General features: G+C 41.5%; 1 protein-coding gene across 1 annotated transcript in view; it reads left to right on the top strand.

The window, feature by feature from the left end:
* The window catches only part of RASA1 (RAS p21 protein activator 1), a 63,503-nt gene that overhangs the window by 5,279 nt on the left and 38,437 nt on the right, over positions 1-19,787 (top strand). Inside the window, exon 2 of the mRNA XM_082191885.1 lies at positions 19,318-19,470. Within this exon, the coding sequence (XP_082048011.1) occupies positions 19,318-19,470 (153 nt within the window). The remainder of the gene's footprint in view (positions 1-19,317; positions 19,471-19,787) is intronic.

Here is a 19,787-nt window from a genome sequence, read left to right on the forward strand (position 1 = left end):
AAACGTCTTGCGTTTTTTGCAAGTTTGTGTCCTTTTTCTTAACACCCTTAATACAGTTGCGACTTGACTTCGAGGAGCAACTCATAGAACGCGGTGTGGTAGCCTTTTTTGAGGTTTTTGGTGATTTTTGAAGCTTTTCCGGAACTTTTCCGACACCGTGCTTCGCAAGACGAAAAATTCGCTAGACGAAAAAACTTGTGGAACAAATTAATTTCGTCTTGCGAGGCACCACTGTATATGTTATTTGCACCATGATGCATGCTAGATCAATGGATTGAAAGTGCTGGTATATAAATTTCTAACTTTGTTAGGCAAAACTCTCAAAGCAGTTTACGAGGGTCTTGCAGAAGGGCCTTAGATGCTGAATTTAATGTCTGGGCACGTATATGTGGTGATCCTTTAGGTACTTGGTACCAAGATGTTTTAAAGAGATGCTTCATATGTTTTTTCTTTTCCACAGTTTTGTAATGGTTTTAGAGTAATCCATACAAACTAGAATAAATATTTATGGAACTGTGTGGTTTTGATTTAGAGTTGGTCCTTCAACCAGATATTTACCGTACTGGAATCTAATAAAACATATGAAGCAGGTATTTGAGATCTGTTAGGATTATGTTTTGAAGTTTTCTCTGCCCTAGAATTTTAGGACAGTGGGTGTTTGTAACATATTGTCTGCTTGGGCCCCAGCAAAGTAAAACCCAACATGGTTTTACATGGGTAAACTCTATTCTTTGAGTGCTCTGAACTAAACCGATTATACAACTGCTTTTGTTGCTTCTTGACAGTTTCAGTTATCAGTAAGATATCATAGTTTGTACCCTTGAGTGGAATGAGATATTCAATCACAACAGCCCTGGAAAGAAAGAAAAAGAAATTCTGGGAGGCAGATTAGCAATAGTCCTGTTGCCTTTGAGGATCATGCATGAAATAAAACCTTATACAAAACATGCATGGTGTTGTACTTCTTCTGAGTAGTCATTGCTTGGGGAATTAATATTATACCATATCTTTGGTCATCTATGTAAATATTTGAACTGAGCCATAGATATACTTCATCCAAACCATAGTTTGACCATCAAATCTGATCCTTGGACTTGCATGCTGATTCCTTCCCTCACAAACTGCAGCTTGCCCACTTCGGATGTGGTAATAAGCTGGCTGCCGCAGATCAGAAACCTGGGAAGGGAATTAGCTTGTGAGTCTCTGCCCCCCTTGCACACTTTAGTTCCCATTCCAGTACACTGAGCACAAGGACAAGAATATATCTGTTTGCAAAACAAATGGGAAGTAATTGGACAAACAAATATTTGAAAATAATATTTAAAGTGGTGTTTCAACTTCTTTGTTTAAATGCCCTTCCTCACCTGCCTAGGGCATGCCACTGCTTGCTAACATCCTTCAGAAGTAATTTAGTGAGGAAGAAATGAAGGCTGCTCAGCAAGAACTGAAGATTTTCAAATACTGTATGCACTGTTTACTTTTGTGAATACATTTTAACTTGATGGCTATTAATCTTTTTCTTTTCTTTTTTGAGATATTTAAGTCTTTTGGTACCTTCTGAAAACTTATTTATTCTCCCAAGCCTTTGCTGTCAGTTAATACCAGCCTTTACTTAATTTGTTTGCTTTGGATTTTACTGTTTGTTGTTGTTTTTTATTGCATAGGTGTTGATTTTACTGTAATTTTGGTGTACAGCACTTCAATTTTTAAGTGAAAAGTGGTATAAAAACATTTAAAAATTAACCTTTGATGTAAATTGACTATGCCCTTCCTCAGTAGTTGCTGTGTTTAAAATTATGGTGTTAAATGTAGAATGTTTTATTGCAGTACCAGGAGAAGGCAGCTGTAGGTTACTATATCAAACCTGCAGAACTCCTTCTGGCCCTTCCTGCATATTTCTTTCTCTCTTGTATATCCTGTTCTTGATGACCATTGGTTATGTTACTATATTATGAACTGGGAATCGTTACTGCTGACTCACTAGTTCTTTCCCAGTCCTGCTTTCCAGAGCAACGTGAGAAAAGAACAGTAGGCAAGCACATGTATTCTAATGAAACAGGAAATCTGCTGTACTTTCTGGACATTGGAAATACTGTAGGAAACCCTAAAAAATAGGAGTTTGTGTCTGGCTAACTAGTACTCAGAATAGAGCTTGAAATCAATCAACTATTGATTTCAGTGAGTCTACTCAGAATATGACTTAATTGCATATAACTCAGAGCCTCTTTGTGTAAACAGCTTCCATAATTCCTAACCATTGGCTATGATGGCTGGGGCTTATTGAAATTATAGTTCAGAACAGCTGGAGGGCACCAGGTTTGTGAAAGCTGGTTAAGATTCTGTCTCTTCCCTCCCCCCCTCCCCCCCCCGATTAGTTGTTGGATTCTTCTTGTGCAGAGGATTTGATTAATCATTACTACAAACCAAACAACATCTATTCAGTTATTGAACTTGCATATTCCTCATGTGGGTCCCCATCACATCTTTTTCTTCAAGCAGTGGAACGCCTGTGTCTGTCTGGTGTGTAACTAGACTTGTCGCATAACAGGTCTAGCTAATTCAGATAGTGGATGTGTTAGAATACCTACTATGTTGTAAATATTTAAAGGTAGTTGGAATATGATATAATCAAGACACTAATGATAGGCCTTTTAAAACAATCTACATAAAGGGATAATTGACATTTTCCCAATGGCTCTCATGTCATCCAAACTAATAATGCTGTGGGGCAGAGATTTCTTGATTCCAGGCAAAATGCCATGCTTCTGGGGACATCTGGCCGACAACAGGAGACACTGTACTGGCTTCCCATCTTCTACTGAACCCAGGATCAAGGTTCTTGTATTGATTTACAAAGCCTGGAACAGCATAGGTCCTGAACCCTTATGTTCCAGCTCAGTCACTGAGATAGTCTCCCAGGGTGTTGCTTGTCATCCCCTGAGTTGGCAAGCTCATTTGACAACAATAAGGAGCCTAGCCTTTAGTTTCATCAACCCATTAATGTGGCTTAACAGAGATTCTAACAGAGATTCAACAGGTGCCTCCTGTTTCAATTTTTTAAACACCTGCTGAATACTTACCTATTCCATCAGGCTTATGCAAGCAATGAACAGTACATTACAGAATAGTTATCTGACTTCTAATTTTAACATTTTCATTATATGGTTTTATGTACACTTGTGAACCATGATATTATCTTTATGAATTAGTGATATATAAGTATTTTTATAAATTAAAAAAGTTACAATATAGGAGTATTCTGGTTGATACATGTGCATACATGGGTACAGGCAATATGCAAAACAAAAGTTAACTTTTTAGAAGGTGAGGTTCAAATACTGTTTCAATATAAAACCCAAAGTATTCATTAGATGAAGAATAAATGAAAAGTGTTTATACTTGGAACATGATGTTAATATTTATCTTGTGAGCCAAAGCTAAGCATCCCAGAGAAAACTTTCAGGGCTTGTTGATCACATCACCAGAATGATGCTTACAGCACACATACAGTGTGTGTGTGTGTGTGTGTGTGTGAGAGAGAGAGAGAGAGAGAGAGAGATTTTTTCCCCCTCCTCTGGAAGGAGAAGGGTAAAGGTAGCAGAAAGTTATCCAGAAACCAGCAGGCGTATAACTACTTAAGGCAACCTAACATGCTAGTGCAAGTCTGGGTTTATTGTGTAATGCCAGAGTCAGTAAAATTTATCTTAACTATTAACTTGATCAAAGCATATTAAGATGATTTTTATGTGCTATTTAAAGGTACATAAACATTAGAGTGAAAATGTGCTGAGAAGGTTGAAGAAATATGCTACATATAGAATAAAACAGTAAGGTGTTATTTCTAAATATTGAAATAAATATTGAAACTTTTTTTAAAAAAACAACTAGTTTTATTGATACATTATTGATATTTTTACTCTTAATACTGCCATGTTGTTGTTATTTATTAAATTTGTATACCGCCCATCTGAAGAACACAGGGCAGTTAACAACATAAAAATGCTAAATGAAAACACAAAATACACAATAAAAGAGAAAGCAAAACCCCCACTACCACAAGCACATTAAAAAGGCAATAGAATGGTTGAAGAGAAATGTTTTCCCCAGGCGCCAAAAGATATGTAATGAAGGCTCCAGGCAAGCCTCCCTGGGGAGAGCATTGCATAAACAGGGAGCCACCATAGAAACGGCCCATTCTCGTCTTGCCATCCTCCAGACCTCTTGTGGAGGAGGCACACAAAGAAGGGCCTCAGATGATGATTGCAGGGTCCAGATTGCTTGGGAGTTGTGGTCCTCAGCCTTTTAAAGCAGAGTTCAAACTTAGCCAGGCGCATTTTGCACCTGACTATTGGCCACTTGTGACTGAGTAAAGATGCCTGGGCGCCACGATGCGCTTGCCATCCCTGCTCTCTGGAGGTGCATGCCTGGGGATTGTTGGATCTTGACTGTTTTCATAAGCTAATACAGTGGTACCTCGGGTTAAGTACTTAATTCGTTCCGGAGGTCTGTACTGAACCTGAAACTGTTCTTAACCTGAAGCACCACCATAGCTAATGGGGCCTCCTGCTGCCGCCGTGCCGCTGGAGCACGATTTCGGTTCTCATCCTGAGGCAAAGTTCTTAACCTGAAGCACTATTTCTGGGTTAGCGGAGGCTGTAACCTGAAGCGTATGTAACCTGAAGTGTATGTAACCCGAGGTACCACTGTATCACATCCTATAGAATTCTGTTAGTTACTGTATTTTTCGCTCTATAACACGCACCAGACCATAACACGCACATAGTTTTTAGAGGAGGAAAACAAGAAAAAAAATATTCTAAACGAAACAGTGGATATATGATTTTTGTGGTTCATGCTGTGGCCACAGACATGTGATCTGACAGTGAGTTTGGAGTAGCCCAATGCAAAAATCCTGAGGATCCATGTGGATCCATGCTTTGTAACCACGTTTTTGCACCACTGCGGCCCCAGGCAACAGTGGGTGCATGATTTTTTTTGGTGCAAGATGTAGCCATGGACATGCTATGTGATCTGATGGTGAATTTGGGGTGACCTAGTGCAAAAATCCTGAGGATCCATGTGGATCCGTGCTTTGTAACCACGTTTTAAGTGGGGAAGGAAGGAAAAGCACTCAAGGGACAAGAAACACGCATGGGATGTGTGAAGGATGCTGCTAATAATGAAGAAGAGGGGTATAAGGGGAGAAGGCTCCTCTCCCCTCCCGCTTTGCTCCTTTAAAGAAGCAGGTTCTCTGTCCCTCTCTCCTCCCCACTCAGCGGCTCTTCTCCCGCTTTGCTGTTTCAAAGTGAGCCACGGAGGAGGGAAGGAAGGGGAACCATGGATCCTCTGCTCACGACTGCAGCAGATCCCCTCTGCCACCCGCAGGCATTCGCTCCATAACACGCACAGACATTTCCCCTTATTTTATAGGAGGAAAAAAGTGAGTGTTATCGTGCAAAAAATACGGTATATTTTATATTCACAAGCAGAGTGAATTTTAGGGACCAAAATGCTTTTTCTGTGCAGCCTGAGTAGGAGCAGTGAACAGCATTATAGTTAATTGTTGTTGCTTGTCTTCACCTACCCCACCTACTGTCCTGCTCACAGTTGTGAATAATTTTCTTACATTATGAATGCTCTGTGTCACCATTAAGAAAAAGACGTAGGGATAGGCCAGTATATATGTGGATTGTCCTTAGATAGTGACTTTTCTTTTCACCCCTCCCATACCCAAGAATCTCCTGATCATCTCCTGATGGTCTCTGCTGACTCTCCAGAGAGAAGGAGGCGTGTCCTGCCTATCTACTTATTCTGCCCTGCAACATATCTGTGTGTGTGAGAGAGAGTCAGTCAGTCAGTGTATCGGAGAGAGTGAGAGTGTTAGAGATCCTAGAGATAAGATTGCTGCTAAGAGCAGCTGCAGACTCTCAGTGTAGCATTGATTTATGCTTAGAATATTCAGCTCTGTATATAGTTTTGTATCATAGTTGTAGTTACAAAATAAAAGGAAGATATTTTACAGAGCTGCTCTCCGAGTGGTTTATACTCTGCAAGACTCTGCAAAACTCTGCTGCGCAACGACTGTATTATTGAGACAGTGAATCCGGTGCTCTCAGCTCTGAGCTGTGAGTCCACAGCACTGTGACCGTTTCCTGTGAGAAGGAGGTCTCTGGCGGTGCTACCCAGCTCGCCTAGCCCAGTCGGGGTTGAGGTACATGAGTCCAGTTGGCGCACTGGCTCTAGGGCGATGCTGACAGTCTTCACCTACCCCACCTGCTGTCCTGCTCACAGTTGTGAATAATTTTCTTACATTATGAATGCTCTGTGTCACCATTAAGAAAAAGACGTAGGGATAGGCCAGTATATATGTGGATTGTCCTTAGATAGTGACTTTTCTTATTTAAGGTCTCAGGGTTCTTAATTCTTAACCAAGCTCAAGGTTGTCTGAACTAGCCAGGTGTTTAACTGATAATCAACCACAGTGGGTCTGTCATTTGAAAAATAAGAGTTTAGAGCCGACTTGCCCCAAAATGGCAACTAGACGTTCTGTTTTGATGACTGTAACCTTGGTTTAAGAAGCCATTTGGCCTCTGGATTATATATTTGGCTTTCTAACACTGTTTTTAAGACTTTATAGGTCAAAACCAGCACTTTGAATTGGGCCCCGAAACTACCGTATTTTTCGCTCTATAACACGCACCTGACCATAACACGCACGTAGTTTTTAGAGGAGGAAAACAAGAAAAAAATATTCTAAACGAAACAGTGGATGTATGATTTTTGTGGTTCATGCTGTGGCCACAGACGTGATCTGACGGTGAGTTTGGGGTAGCCCAATGCAAAAATCCTGAGGATCCATGTGGATCCATGCTTTGTAACGACGTTTTTGCGCCATTGCAGCCCCATGAAACAGTGGGTGCGTGTGTGTGTTTTGGTGCAGGCTGTAGCCATGCATATGCTATATGATCTGATGGTGAACTTGAGGTGACCCAGTGCAAAAATCCTGAGGATCCATGTGGATCCGTGCTTTGTAACCACATTTTAAGTGGGGAGGGAAGGAAAAGTATTAAAGGGAGAAGGAACACGCGTGGGGTGGGTGGAGAAGGATGTGGCTAATAATGCAGGAGAGGGGTCTAAGGGGAGAAGGAACACGCGTGGGGTGGGCGGAGAAGGATGTGGCTAATAATACAGGAGAGGGGTCTAAGGGGACAAGGAACACGTGTGGGGTGTGTGGAGAAGGATGTGGCTAATAATGCAGGAGAGGGGTCTAAGGAGACAAGGAACACACGTGGGGTGGGTGGAGAAGGATGTGGCTAATAATACAGGAGATGGGTCTAAGGGGACAAGGAACACGTGTGGGGTGTGTGGAGAAGGATGTGGCTAATAATGCAGGAGAGGGGTCTAAGGAGACAAGGAACATGCGTGGGGTGGGTGGAGAAGGATGTGGCTAATAATGCAGGAGATGGGTCTAAGGAGACAAGGAACACGCGTGGGGTGGGTGGAGAAGGATGTGGCTAATAATGCAGGAAAGGGGTCTAAGGGGAAAAGGAGCTCGCGTGGGGTGGGTGGAGAAGGAGCTTTTCCGAGAGCTGAGGGGGGAGGGAAAGAGCACTGTTGCTTTAAAGGAGCCAACCGGACAGCAGCCACTTACAGCAGTGTAAGCAGCTCCTTTCCTCTCCCGCTTTCCTCCTTCTCTCCCTCTTTGCTGCTTTACGCAGCTAATGGCAAATCCCCTGCAACCCAAGTCCTGCTCAGCGGATCAGCTGAGACGCTGGGAGAATTGTAATTTCCCCCTCTCCCTCATCCTGTGCCCTCCTGTCCCCAGCAGCCTTTTAAAAAACTTTTTTACTGGTTTTCACTGCGCTCGTGGCTCAGAGCCCTCCTGTGCCCTGCCATCCCTCTGCAGCCTCATTGCTCCGTATAGAGAGCGCATGGACCTTTGCTAGCTGAGGCTGCAGCAGCTGTTGCTGGCTACGCAGCACTTTTTCCAGCTCGCTATGGCTCCCGTCTGTCCCTCCTCGCGTGTAAGCGGCTGCTGCCCGCTTTGCTGGCATGGCTCTCCTTCCCTCCCTCCTCCTCAGCTCCTCCCCCTCCTCCTGGCTGTAAAGCAAGCAAAGCTAGAGCCGTGCAAAGCCCTGCAAGCGGCTCCTGCTTTGCTTGATTGACGGCAGCCATGGCTCCGGTCGAGTGCATTCGCTCCGTAACACGCACAGGCATTTTCCCTTACTTTCTAGGAGCAAAAAAGTGCGTGTTTTGGAGCGAAAATTACGGTAATTGGCAGCCAGGCCAGGGTTGGCCTTATATGCTCAAAGGGAGCATCTTTTCACCTCACTTTGTACCATATTTTCTGTGAAAGAAAAAAGGGGTGCAAGTCTTTTCTGCTTCTTCAAAGCTCAGCATAAAAGATGAGGTTGTAGCTTCCATCCCTCAAGTTATTTACATGGAGCTGAGACTGTGGGAAGGAGAATAGTTCTTAGCTACAAGATGTAGTAAGAGAACTTCCAGAAAACTAATAGTGTCAGTCCAGAGTTGGGTTTTTCTATGCTAGGTTTCCATTGCGAACATCTACTGTATGTGGATTTCCCAGAAAAATTTCTACAAAGTTGTTCTCTGCCCTTAAATTAAGATCTGTTGTAGCATGTTTATTTGACATATTTAATAATAAAAAGTATTCTATATTTTATGTAAGGGACACGGGTGGCGCTGTGGGTAAAACCTCAGTGCCTAGGACTTGCTGATCGCATGGTCGGTGGTTCAAATCCCCGCGGCGGGGTGAGCTCCCGTCGTTCGGTCCCAGCTCCTGCCCACCTAGCAGTTCGAAAGCACCCTTAAGTGCAAGTAGATAAATAGGTACTGCTTTATAGCGGGAAGGTAAACGGCGTTTCCGTGTGCTGCGCTGGTGCTGGTTCGCCAGCTGCAGCTTCGTCACGCTGGCCACGTGACCTGGAAGTGTCTTCGGACAGCGCCGGCTCACGGCCTCTTGAGCGACATGAGCACGCAACCCTAGAGTCGGACACGACTGGCCCTTACGGGCAGGGGTGCCTTTACCTTTACCTTTATATTTTATGTGCCGTATATATTAAATAATTATTCTAACAGCCAAAAATAATTGAAATTGAAGTAGTGTGGTTTTTAGTGATTTCAAAGTTTTATTTATAAATTACTTTTAATGGGCTAGTTGTAACAAAATATTTATATCCAGATGACACATATTTGGATCCATAATCAAGCATTGTGATGTCCCACAGTAAAAACTGGATTTCCTAAGAGGAAGAGTATTTCCTAAAATGAAAAGGGAAAGGTATGGTAGTACTAGTGCTAGTGGGATTTTTTATTTTACTACCTACTATGAATTATGGACACAAAGATATGTGAGCTTTTGTGTATATTCCCTAAACTCAAATGGTGGTTATATATTTACTAGTGGTACCAGTGCTTCCTGGAAAATTGGGGTGGGGGATACAGCAATGAACATTTTCCATGCCATGTAGCGCTCTCTCTGTGCGTGTATGTGTGTATATTAATCAGATATATCTTTCTATCTTAATACTTTTATTGGATTCATATCTGGCTAGGATTGGGCTGATAGCTTGTGATCTAGTGTATATTTGCTTGGAAGGAAGTGCCATTGAAGGCAGGGGGACTTGTTTCTGAATAAAAGCATGTTTAGGATTATGTTTTGCGTTTTAGAAAAACTGTCACAAGTCCAATCTTATTTTGTAGCTTTCCAGCACTGTTGTATTATTTTGATGTCTCAGAAATGAAGCTGCCCCTCACTTCCCTCACCCCCCCAAAGAACTTTGCTTACCAAAGAAAGTTTCAAAGGCTGGCATTTCAGTGTATATCCTGTTTTCTAGAGAAGTGTGTTATCTACAGGAGTTTCCTCAGGATATTTGCTAGAACAGTGCGCTGCCATGTTTGCAAAGTATAACCTACTTCCATGGTCTATTCTACTTTTCCAATCAATTTTTAGCCAAAATTATCCCAAGGCATGCTTGCATGAATAATGTAAGAAAATAAAAACACAACAGGATTCTATTTTATTATATAGAGAATGTCTCAGGACCACAGTATCTCAAGGACTTCCTCTCCCCATGTATACTGAGCTGGACCTTGCAGTCATCATCTGAGGCCCTTCCTCCATGAGAAGTCTTGGAGGGTGGCAAAATGGGCCTTTTCTGCGGTGGCTTCTTGCTTGTGGAATGCTCTCCCCAGGGATGATCATCTGGCCCCATCATTACATATCTTTAGGCACTAGGCAAAAACATTCTTCTCCTCCCAGACCTTTTGCTAATTAAACAATCTATGGCTTTTTAAACTGTGTTGGTGGGGGTTATTGTTTTTGTTTGTTACTATGGTATGTACTTTTGTGTTTTTATATTGTAAACCACCCTGTAATCCTCGGATGAAGGGCAGTATAGGAAATGAATAGAATAGAATAGAACAGAACAGAACAGAACAGAATAGAATAGAATAGAGAAATATACCACCTGGTGTTATTTTTCCAAACACATTGGTTAGTTTTCGTAACAACCCAAACATTAATAAATAAATTAAAAACTAGTGTGTAACATTTCTTGCCACAGCATTTATAGCTTCTTCCATAGATCATTGATAGCTTTATCAAGCAAAGGTGAATCGCTCGCATAAACCATTTTTTTTTTACAACAGGGTTTGTTTCTAGAAGGGGGCTGCCTTGCACTAAATTAAATTATGCACGTTGTTTCCCCAGCTTGATCCTTGCCTATGTGACTGTGTCAGTTTTCCAGTTCAGTAATGTGAGTGTAATTCCCAACATTCATAGATAGTATCACACCACCCTCCTACAGGTGATTAATGCTGGAAACTGGATGAAAGTCTTCCCTTGGTATTATGTTGCCCTATGTTATGAGGAAAATGCATTTCTAAAATCTGTACAAAGTGCCTGCAAAATGCATACAATTTAAAAGTGGGGTTTTTTCATTCTTTTTTCAAAACAAAATTGGACACAGCAGGTTTACAATTGGAATCAAAATTAGGTGGCTCATTCTGTCCCTGGGTTAAACTGTCAGACCCAATACAGTGGTACCTCCGGTTGCGGATGGGATCCGTTCCAGAACTCCAGTTGGATCCCGGGGTTTCCGCAACTGGAGGGACCGTTTCTGCGCATGCACATGCAGCAAAAACCGGAAAAATACTTCCGGATTTGCCGCGTTCACATCCTGAAGGATACGCAACCGGAGGTGTTTGTATCCAGAGGTACCACTGTAGAGGTTTAACTTTATCCATTAAACAGAAACAACTTTCCAGCATAGTAGCTCATTGGGTGATTCCTTCCTCGTCAAATGTTCTGAATTTATTTATTATTTATTTATATTTGACTAAACTTTAATTTATTGATAAATAAACCATTTATTATTTCTATCTTTCTGTTGCCTCTACCAGGCTGCCTCGGGGCAGCTGTGATTGCAGGAGGTGCAGGCAAGAGATAATGCTAGACAGTGCAACAAGTGACAATATTTTCCTATTTAGTACCACATTTCTACCCAAGTGGCTGTATGTTCCAGAAAGCGGGGTGGCTAGATGTGTGCAGCAGGTCAACCTTCATTCTTGCTGTGGCAGCACCACACCACAATTGATGAGCTGTAATTTCTCCCCCTCCCTTTTTTTATTGAGAATGGCTTCATGTTTGTTGCCTTAATTGACACCGTCTTACATTTGCATTACTCTGTACTGACGTCTTTGGAGAGGAAAAATACTGTGTGGCCTTTCCTAGGGAAATCTGTTACACCCTTGGTCGATTACCTTGAGTAACCTCTAAAGTTAGGTCATTCCTCCTGTGCAGCATGGTCTCGAGCATGGGAGGTTGCCTTTTGATGTTTGAGGTCATTTTCAAACTTTATCTTCAGTTTCTTGAGAAGATTCACCTTATGTTAGTGACCTCTCATCATGGGAGATGATGGATGGAATCTAGTTGGTGGACTTGCATTTACAGAAGGTATTTCATTTCAACAGAAGAAGAAGGGAGACAATCTCAGGCCTCCATACCCGCAGCACCTCCTGAAAATCACTCAAGAGGGTTGGGGGACTTTCCAGAACAAGGTCGAAGGTGGTATTGGTGGGGTTTGTAGGGGAAAGTGACAAAACTCCTCTCTTCCTCTTCCATTAGCAGAGGTGTCTGTTTGATCAAAAACCCTTTGGTGAGCACAAGAACACCAGTTGGATTCCACCCAATAGAGGAAGCCTGTTCCATAGCCTCTGGGTCATTTCTTCATTGAATGCTCTGTTCTTCAAGTTGAGCTCCATTTTAGACAATCTTTTTGTAGGTTTTGTGTACTCCTTGCATCCTGTGGAGAAATGAGGCATGGAGTACATTTTATTAACAAAGCACAAAAACATTGCATGGAACTGTGTGTGTGACAACACACAGTCAATGCCTGTGTTAAATCGTATTAACTTACTTGGTATCAATCTGTTTAAGATTCTAGCTCCCTTTGTTTATTATTCCATGTGAAGAGGCTCCATGTTATGAAAGGGTCATGGGGCTTTGCTGCTTGCTCTTGCCCCAGCCCGCTTAAGTAAAGTCAACTTCCACAGCACACATTTAGGTATTCTCTGGAACATCTCCAAACTTAACGCCCACTCTCTGTGGATTCTGCTCTGCTTATGCTTGCAGTGCTTCCTTTAGAGTCTTTACCCCCAGACTTTGACTGCTTGGGCAGTCCACATGCAGAAGCCAAGTAACGAAAACTTTGCCTAGAACAAGGCTTTAATGAATGCAGAGGACTTCAGTAAAAGTCATACATGGAAGTTTTGTTAACTTTTGTAGAATTGTGTCTTTTTTGCAACTGTTTTGCAACTGACCATGGGAGTATAGAAATTCATTGGAAGACTTCCGGAGGCGGCGCGAAACAAGTAATGGCGGTCCTCTTCGCGCTGCGAAGAGGGGCTCCGCAGAAAAGGGTCGTTCGCTGCGGCAAAGCGACGACCCACTAAGAAAAACCACGAGCAGAGTGAGCTCGTGGCCGTGGGATCCGGCGGGCACCTAGAGCAACCCCCAAAACGAAGAAGGGACCCCGTAAGGGGCTCCGGAAGCGCGGAGGGGAAGCGGTGCTGTGGATTCATCGCTCTTTCTGCGGGAGTGAAGCCGCGCGGCTGTTACGGATGAGCGCCGACCTTTCTTCCTTCTACATTGGATTACAAACCAACTACTCGTGAGTAAGACTCACCTGAGATTGGATTACAAAATTTATGAATTTGGCTGAAAGCGGGAGACGAGAAAAAGGAAGTCCGTCTCCCGATGGTGCTTAGTGATCAAAGGCAAAGGATTTGACAGGCTGGAAGCAGCACAGAAGGGCTTTAAAACAAGAGAAATCATACGCTTAGAGAAGCTGGAAACTGAAAGGCAAGTTACTTTTATTTCTTTGGGACTGGCTCTATCTTTTTCTATGGGGACTTTCTCCTCTGCTAAACTTACTAAAAAATTTTAAAGACTTTAAAAACCCAAGCCCCGGACTTGCAGCGGGACAAAAGGCTGTTTTGCAGATACACTTACAAATCTGAAATGGATATTTAGAGGCATCACTGTTGGATACAATTTAACAACTGTACTTTGCACCTTTTAAGAAACTTGTGGCAACATTGTGAGAGCTCTGCTAGAGGGAAAAGGTCTTCTCCAAAGACTATTGTTAATTTACTTAATTGCAGGAGCTTTAATGGCGACTGAAATTTTGTTTCTTCCTCCCTGAACTGTAACATTACTCCCTCTAGTGGAGTTTGGGACTTACAATTTCCTGAGAACCAACTTTGCTTTGTCTCTCTGTGGTTTGGTTGTTTACTCCAAGGCCTGCCTTTCCCATGAAATTTTTGACAGCCTGACCTTGAATCCAGAGACAGGTGGGGAATGAGCGACCGAGTAAAAACAAGAGCTGCGTCGAAGGCAGGGAAAGGCAAACTGACACAAACAACCCTATTTTCTCAGGGACGCAGATCTTCAGTCCCTACCGTCTTGCAGACTGCACCCTCGCCAACAACTCTAGCTGAAGAAGCTGAACAATTAACAGGTGAGGATATGGCATCTGGAGGGTCTAACACTTTGTTAGAGGAAATGTTACAACAATTTGCAATTTTGAACAAAAAAGTGGATGACCAAACTGCAAAAATTGATTTAGCCACATCCTCAATTACCAAACTTTCAGAACAGGTGGCTAAGCACTCACAAGACATTGGAAATCTAAACGACGTAACATCTGAAAATCGAAAATTGGCGGAGGCTGCGAACCAAAAAGCAGAGGCCGCAGCAAAAGGAGTGGAGGAACTGAAAGGAGAGGTAAGACCACTCCACAAACATATTACCGACCAGCAGGCCTACCTGTCTTTGGTGGAACTGCGAAACAAGGAAAATAATCTGAGATTACGCTCTATCCCAGAGATTGAGAAAGAGGACTTGATAGGTTTTCTAACAGCAGAATTCTCTAAATTCTGGGGTATTAATGAAGACACAGATTTTAAAATAACAACTGCATTTAGATTGGGAAGAGCCGTTGGAAAAGACAGGCCTAGAGACTGTTTGATCATCCTAAGGACTAAACAGGAGAGAGACAAGCTACTTGACCTACATTTTAACAAAGCACTTGTGATACAGGACAGAAGAGCACAAATCTACAAGGACATCCCTAAGCAACTACTGGATCTCAGATCTAACTATACTGACCTAGCTGGACTTTTGAGAGGCAACGGAATACCATACAGGTGGGAGTTTCCACAAGGCCTTTCATTCAAATACAAAGGAAAGAAGATAAAAATCAAAACGAAAGAGGACAGCCAGAAGTTCCTACACGACAACGGAGAAGACTTGCAGAAAGGAGCAGCAGCTATTTGGCCACCACCAGAGTCTGGGAAAGAGCCACCACCTTCGGACTCGGACAAAAAAGAAGACACCCAATAAAGAGTAACAACAGATCGATACAGGATGTCTCTGCAGCTGTATAGTTGGAACATTAATGGCGCGAATTCCCCAGAAAAACGCAAAAGGATCTTCCATATTCTAAAGAAAGAGAATTTGGACATAATTTGTTTGCAAGAAACTCATGTGACCAGGTTACACAAGAAGGTGTTAATAAATAAAAGATTAGGCCAAGAATTTATTTCATCAGACAGAGTTAAAAAGAGAGGCGTGGTGATCTACGCCAAGGAGAACCTTTCACCAAAATTCTTGTTTAAAGATGAACAAGGAAGAATCCTGGCTATTGAAATATCGACCCAAGGAGAGAAAATTTTGATATTAGGAATTTACGCACCAAATGAGGGGAAATCAGAATTTTACAAGAAGCTGCATGAGACATTACTGGACTATCTGGACTATTCTAACATCATTATGATGGGAGATATGAATGGGGTTGTCTCTACTTTTATGGATAAGTCACAGAACCAGAATTTGACCAAAGATGGAAGACTACCAAAAACCTTTTTTGAATTAACTGACAATATGGATTTAATTGATTTATGGAGGACGAGAAACCCCCTTGGTAAAGAAGGAACTTTCTTTTCTGAGGCCCATCTGTCATGGACAAGAATCGACCAAATTTGGACAAGTAGAGGGCTGGCACCTAAGACTATAAAAATAGAAATCTGCCCAAAGACATGCTCCGACCATAACGCTCTGAAAATGGAAATGAGACTTACTACTGCCGATTCCTTCAGATGGAAAATGAATGACAACCTGTTAAGAGATCAAGAGATTGTAAAGAAGGCCCAAAAAGCTTTAAAGGACTACTTTGAAATTAACTTGAATACCTCGGTGGAAAAAAGAATAATCTGGGACGCGAGTAAAGCTGTTATGAGAGGGTTCCTGATACAACAGAATACGATCAAGAAAAAGTTCTGGAATGGTAAAAAGGATAAGATATTGGAGAAGATAAGAGATGGTGAGAAAAAATTAAGATTAAACCCAAAATCAAAGGAGACTTTAAGAGAAATTAAATTCCACCAGTCACAATATGCGAAACTGATTAATCAAGAAGTGGAATGGAAGATTAAACAAATGAAACAAAGATCTTTTGAGTCGGCGAATAAATGTGGGAAACTGCTAGCTTGGCAGTTGAAAAAGAGACAAAAATTAAATTACGTTACCAATCTAGAAGTTGAAGGAAAGAACATTCAGAAACCGGGAGAAATTAGAAAGTGTTTCCAGAAATATTTTAAAAAACTGTATACACAAGGATCCGAGGATGCGACTGAGATAGAACAATTTTTGAAAGAAAACGGCCTTCCAGAATTATCACAAGAAAAGAGATCAATCTTGAACTGTAAAATAACACAACAGGAAATTGAGGATGCCATTCAGAATATGCAGCCAGGCAAATCTCCAGGTCCTGATGGACTCACCTCCAAATACTATAAGACCTTAAAAGACTACTTGACACAACCATTAATGGAGGTTTGTAACCAGATTATGGGGGGAGGGAGGGCACCAGATACGTGGAAAGAAGCATTCATCACACTGATACCTAAGGTGGAAACTGAAAAGACTCAACTTAAGAACTACCGACCCATCTCACTCCTAAACGTGGATTACAAAATATTTGCGGATGTTTTAGCTAATAGATTCAAAAAAGTACTAAATGAAGTAATTCATAAGGACCAAGCAGGCTTTCTCCCAGGTAGACATTTGTTTGACAACACCAGGAACATTATCGATATTCTGGAACTTTTACAAACAAATATTAACACCAAAGCAGTGTTAATTTTTATTGATGCGGAGAAGGCCTTTGACAACATTTCTTGGAAATTTATGAAGAAAAATTTGGAAGGGATGGGAGTGGGAAGGGGGTTTGAGAATGGAATAGAGGCAATCTATTCAGAACAAAAAGCTAAGTTGATAGTGAACAATGTGGTGACAGAAGAACTTCATATTGAAAAAGGAACACGCCAGGGGTGCCCCCTATCCCCTCTGTTGTTTATTTCGGTCCTGGAGGTTTTGCTGAATATGATAAGGGAGGATCGGCAGGTACAAGGAATACGGGTCGGAGCGAAACAATATAAACTGAAAGCATTTGCAGACGACTTGGTTTTAACATTACAGGAGCCAGAACCTAGTACAAAAAGAGTTTTGGAATTGATTCAGAAATTTGGTCGGGTGGCGGGTTTTAAGTTGAACAAACAAAAAACTAAGGTGTTAGGGAAAAATTTGACGGTTATTGAAACAGAGGGGTTTCAGAAGGAAACAGAACTAAACATTGTTAAAAAAGTGAAATACCTGGGGGTCAATCTGTCTTCTAAGAATTTGAACCTATTTAAAGATAATTATGAAAAATGCTGGTCAGAGGTTAAAAAAGATTTTGAAATTTGGTCAAGATTGAAATTATCCTTGTTAGGCCGAATTGCAGTTATAAAAATGAACGTTTTGCCAAAAATGTTGTTTCTGTTTCGAGCCTTGCAGGTCGTGGACAGAGTGGAATGTTTTGGAAAGTGGCAGAGGGATATTTCTAGGTTTGTCTGGCAGGGCAAAAAGCCCCGAATAAAGTTTAAAATACTAACTGATGCAAAGGAGAGACGGGGGTTTGCCCTGCCGGACTTAAGGTTATATTATGAAGCTGCGGCCTTCTGCTGGATGAAAGATTGGATCTTATTGGAAAACACTGATGTCCTAGATCTGGAAGGCTTTAACAATTCGTTAGGTTGGCATGCGTATTTGTGGTATGACAAGGGGAAAACATATGGAATGTTCAAAAACCATATTGTCAGGAAAGCAATATATATGGTCTGGAAAAAATACAAAGACTTATTGGAAAGTAAAACTCCGAGGTGGATCTCACCAATAGAGGCCAAAGCTCGGAAAACAGCCAATATGGAGGCACATTGGCCGAAATATTGGGAAATAATAGAAAACATTGGAGGTAATTGGAGGTTGCAGAGCTTTGAAAAACTAAAGGATAAGGTGCAAAATTGGCTACACTATGCCCAAATTAATGAGGTTTTTAAGCTAGATAAAAAAATAGGATTCCAGGTGGAAAAATCGAAACTTGAGACAGAGTTGCTAGAACCAAAGACCAAGGTATTATCGAGAATGTACAACTTGCTGCTTAAATGGAACACTCAGGATGAGACAGTTAAGTCAGCCATGATAAAATGGGCTCAAGACATTGGTTACAATATTATGTCTGAAGACTGGGAAAGGTTATGGACCACCGGTATGAAATTTACGGCATGTAATGCCTTGAAAGAAAACATTATGAAAATGGTATACCGGTGGTACATGACCCCAGTCAAGCTTGCTAAGATATACCATTTGTCTGACAATAAATGTTGGAAATGTAAGGAGGCTGAAGGGACATTCTTTCACCTCTGGTGGACTTGTCCAAGATTGAAGGCCTTTTGGGAAATGATTTATAACGAGTTAAAAAAGGTGTTCAAGTACACCTTCCCCAAGAAACCAGAGGCCTTCCTTCTAGGCATTGTCGGCCAGAAGGTGTTAAAAAAGGATAGAACTTTTTTTATGTATGCTACAACAGCAGCAAGAATCCTTATCGCTAAGCATTGGAAGACCCAAGATTTGCCCACACTGGAGGACTGGCAGACGCAATTGATGAACTACATGGAACTGGCCGAGATGACTGCAAGGATCCGAGACTTGGGAGAAGAGGCAATGGAGGAGGACTGGAAAAAATTTAAAGACTATTTGCAGAAGTATTATAAGTTGTATGAAACATAAGACGTCGTATGACTTGGAACGTTAGCCCCAGCAATGAAACTTAATTATTTATGAAACTGATAACACTCATGAAAGAATCAAAGTTTAAACGGGTAAAAAGGATATTATGCTATATTTTTAGAGTAATCGGAGAATAAGAGATTTAAACTTAAATTGCAACTGAAAATATAAAGAAACACACGAAATAAGGGTATAATTTGCTGACAATTTTATTATCAAGAATGCATTTATGTGGGAGATGTGGGGAAGTCCAATGGAAATTTGAAATAAGTTGTCGAAATGGTTGAGATTTTCTGTTCTTTTTTCCTTTCTTTCTTTTGTTCTGCCTTTCTGTTTTCTTTGTAATTTGGAAAAAATGTAATAAAAATTATTATATAAAAAAAAAAAATAGAAATTCATTGGAAGATTGACTTACTGTGGGAGCAGCCACCACAGGCCTTCTGTAGAGCTTGTAACTGAGCCCCTTCATTTTTATAAATGTTTATCTTTGCTCCAGACTATGCTGTGATGGTTCATGGCTGATAGTTGTGGGGTTTTTTTTAACCCAGATGTCTATATCCACATGCTTTTCACTTTATTCAGTTGGTTGAAGCTTACATGCAGCATTTTTATGCTTTGTGTTCCAGATGGTATCATGGGAAGCTTGACAGAACAATTGCAGAAGAACGCCTTCGGCAAGCAGGGAAACCTGGAAGTTATCTTATCCGAGAGAGTGATCGAAGGCCCGGATCATTTGTGCTTTCATTCCTTAGTAAAACCAATGTTGTTAATCACTTTAGGTGAGTGTTGATTTAATATTGTTGAAAAAGCTGTTTAAAGATGTGGGTTTTGAAGTTTAGCAGGTGTCTTGTGAATGAGTTGGAGTGAGAGACTCTCTTTCCTCCCCCGAAAAATTCAAAGTGGCATCATCATCGACTGAATTGGCATTTTCTTCTTTCAGAAGACACTTTACGTATTGATTATCCAGGAAGCCCTATATGTGACAGAATTCTGGGCACATGTTCTATTCATTCAGGGTACAGGCCAGGTCCATTGGGCCCAGTTGTGTTCCTGCTGCAAAAACTGAAGATATGGCCTGGAACATTCCCCTACAATT

Source organism: Podarcis vaucheri (assembly GCF_965113315.1).
Source record: "Podarcis vaucheri genome assembly, chromosome: 11".
Lineage (NCBI taxonomy): Eukaryota > Metazoa > Chordata > Lepidosauria > Squamata > Lacertidae > Podarcis > Podarcis vaucheri.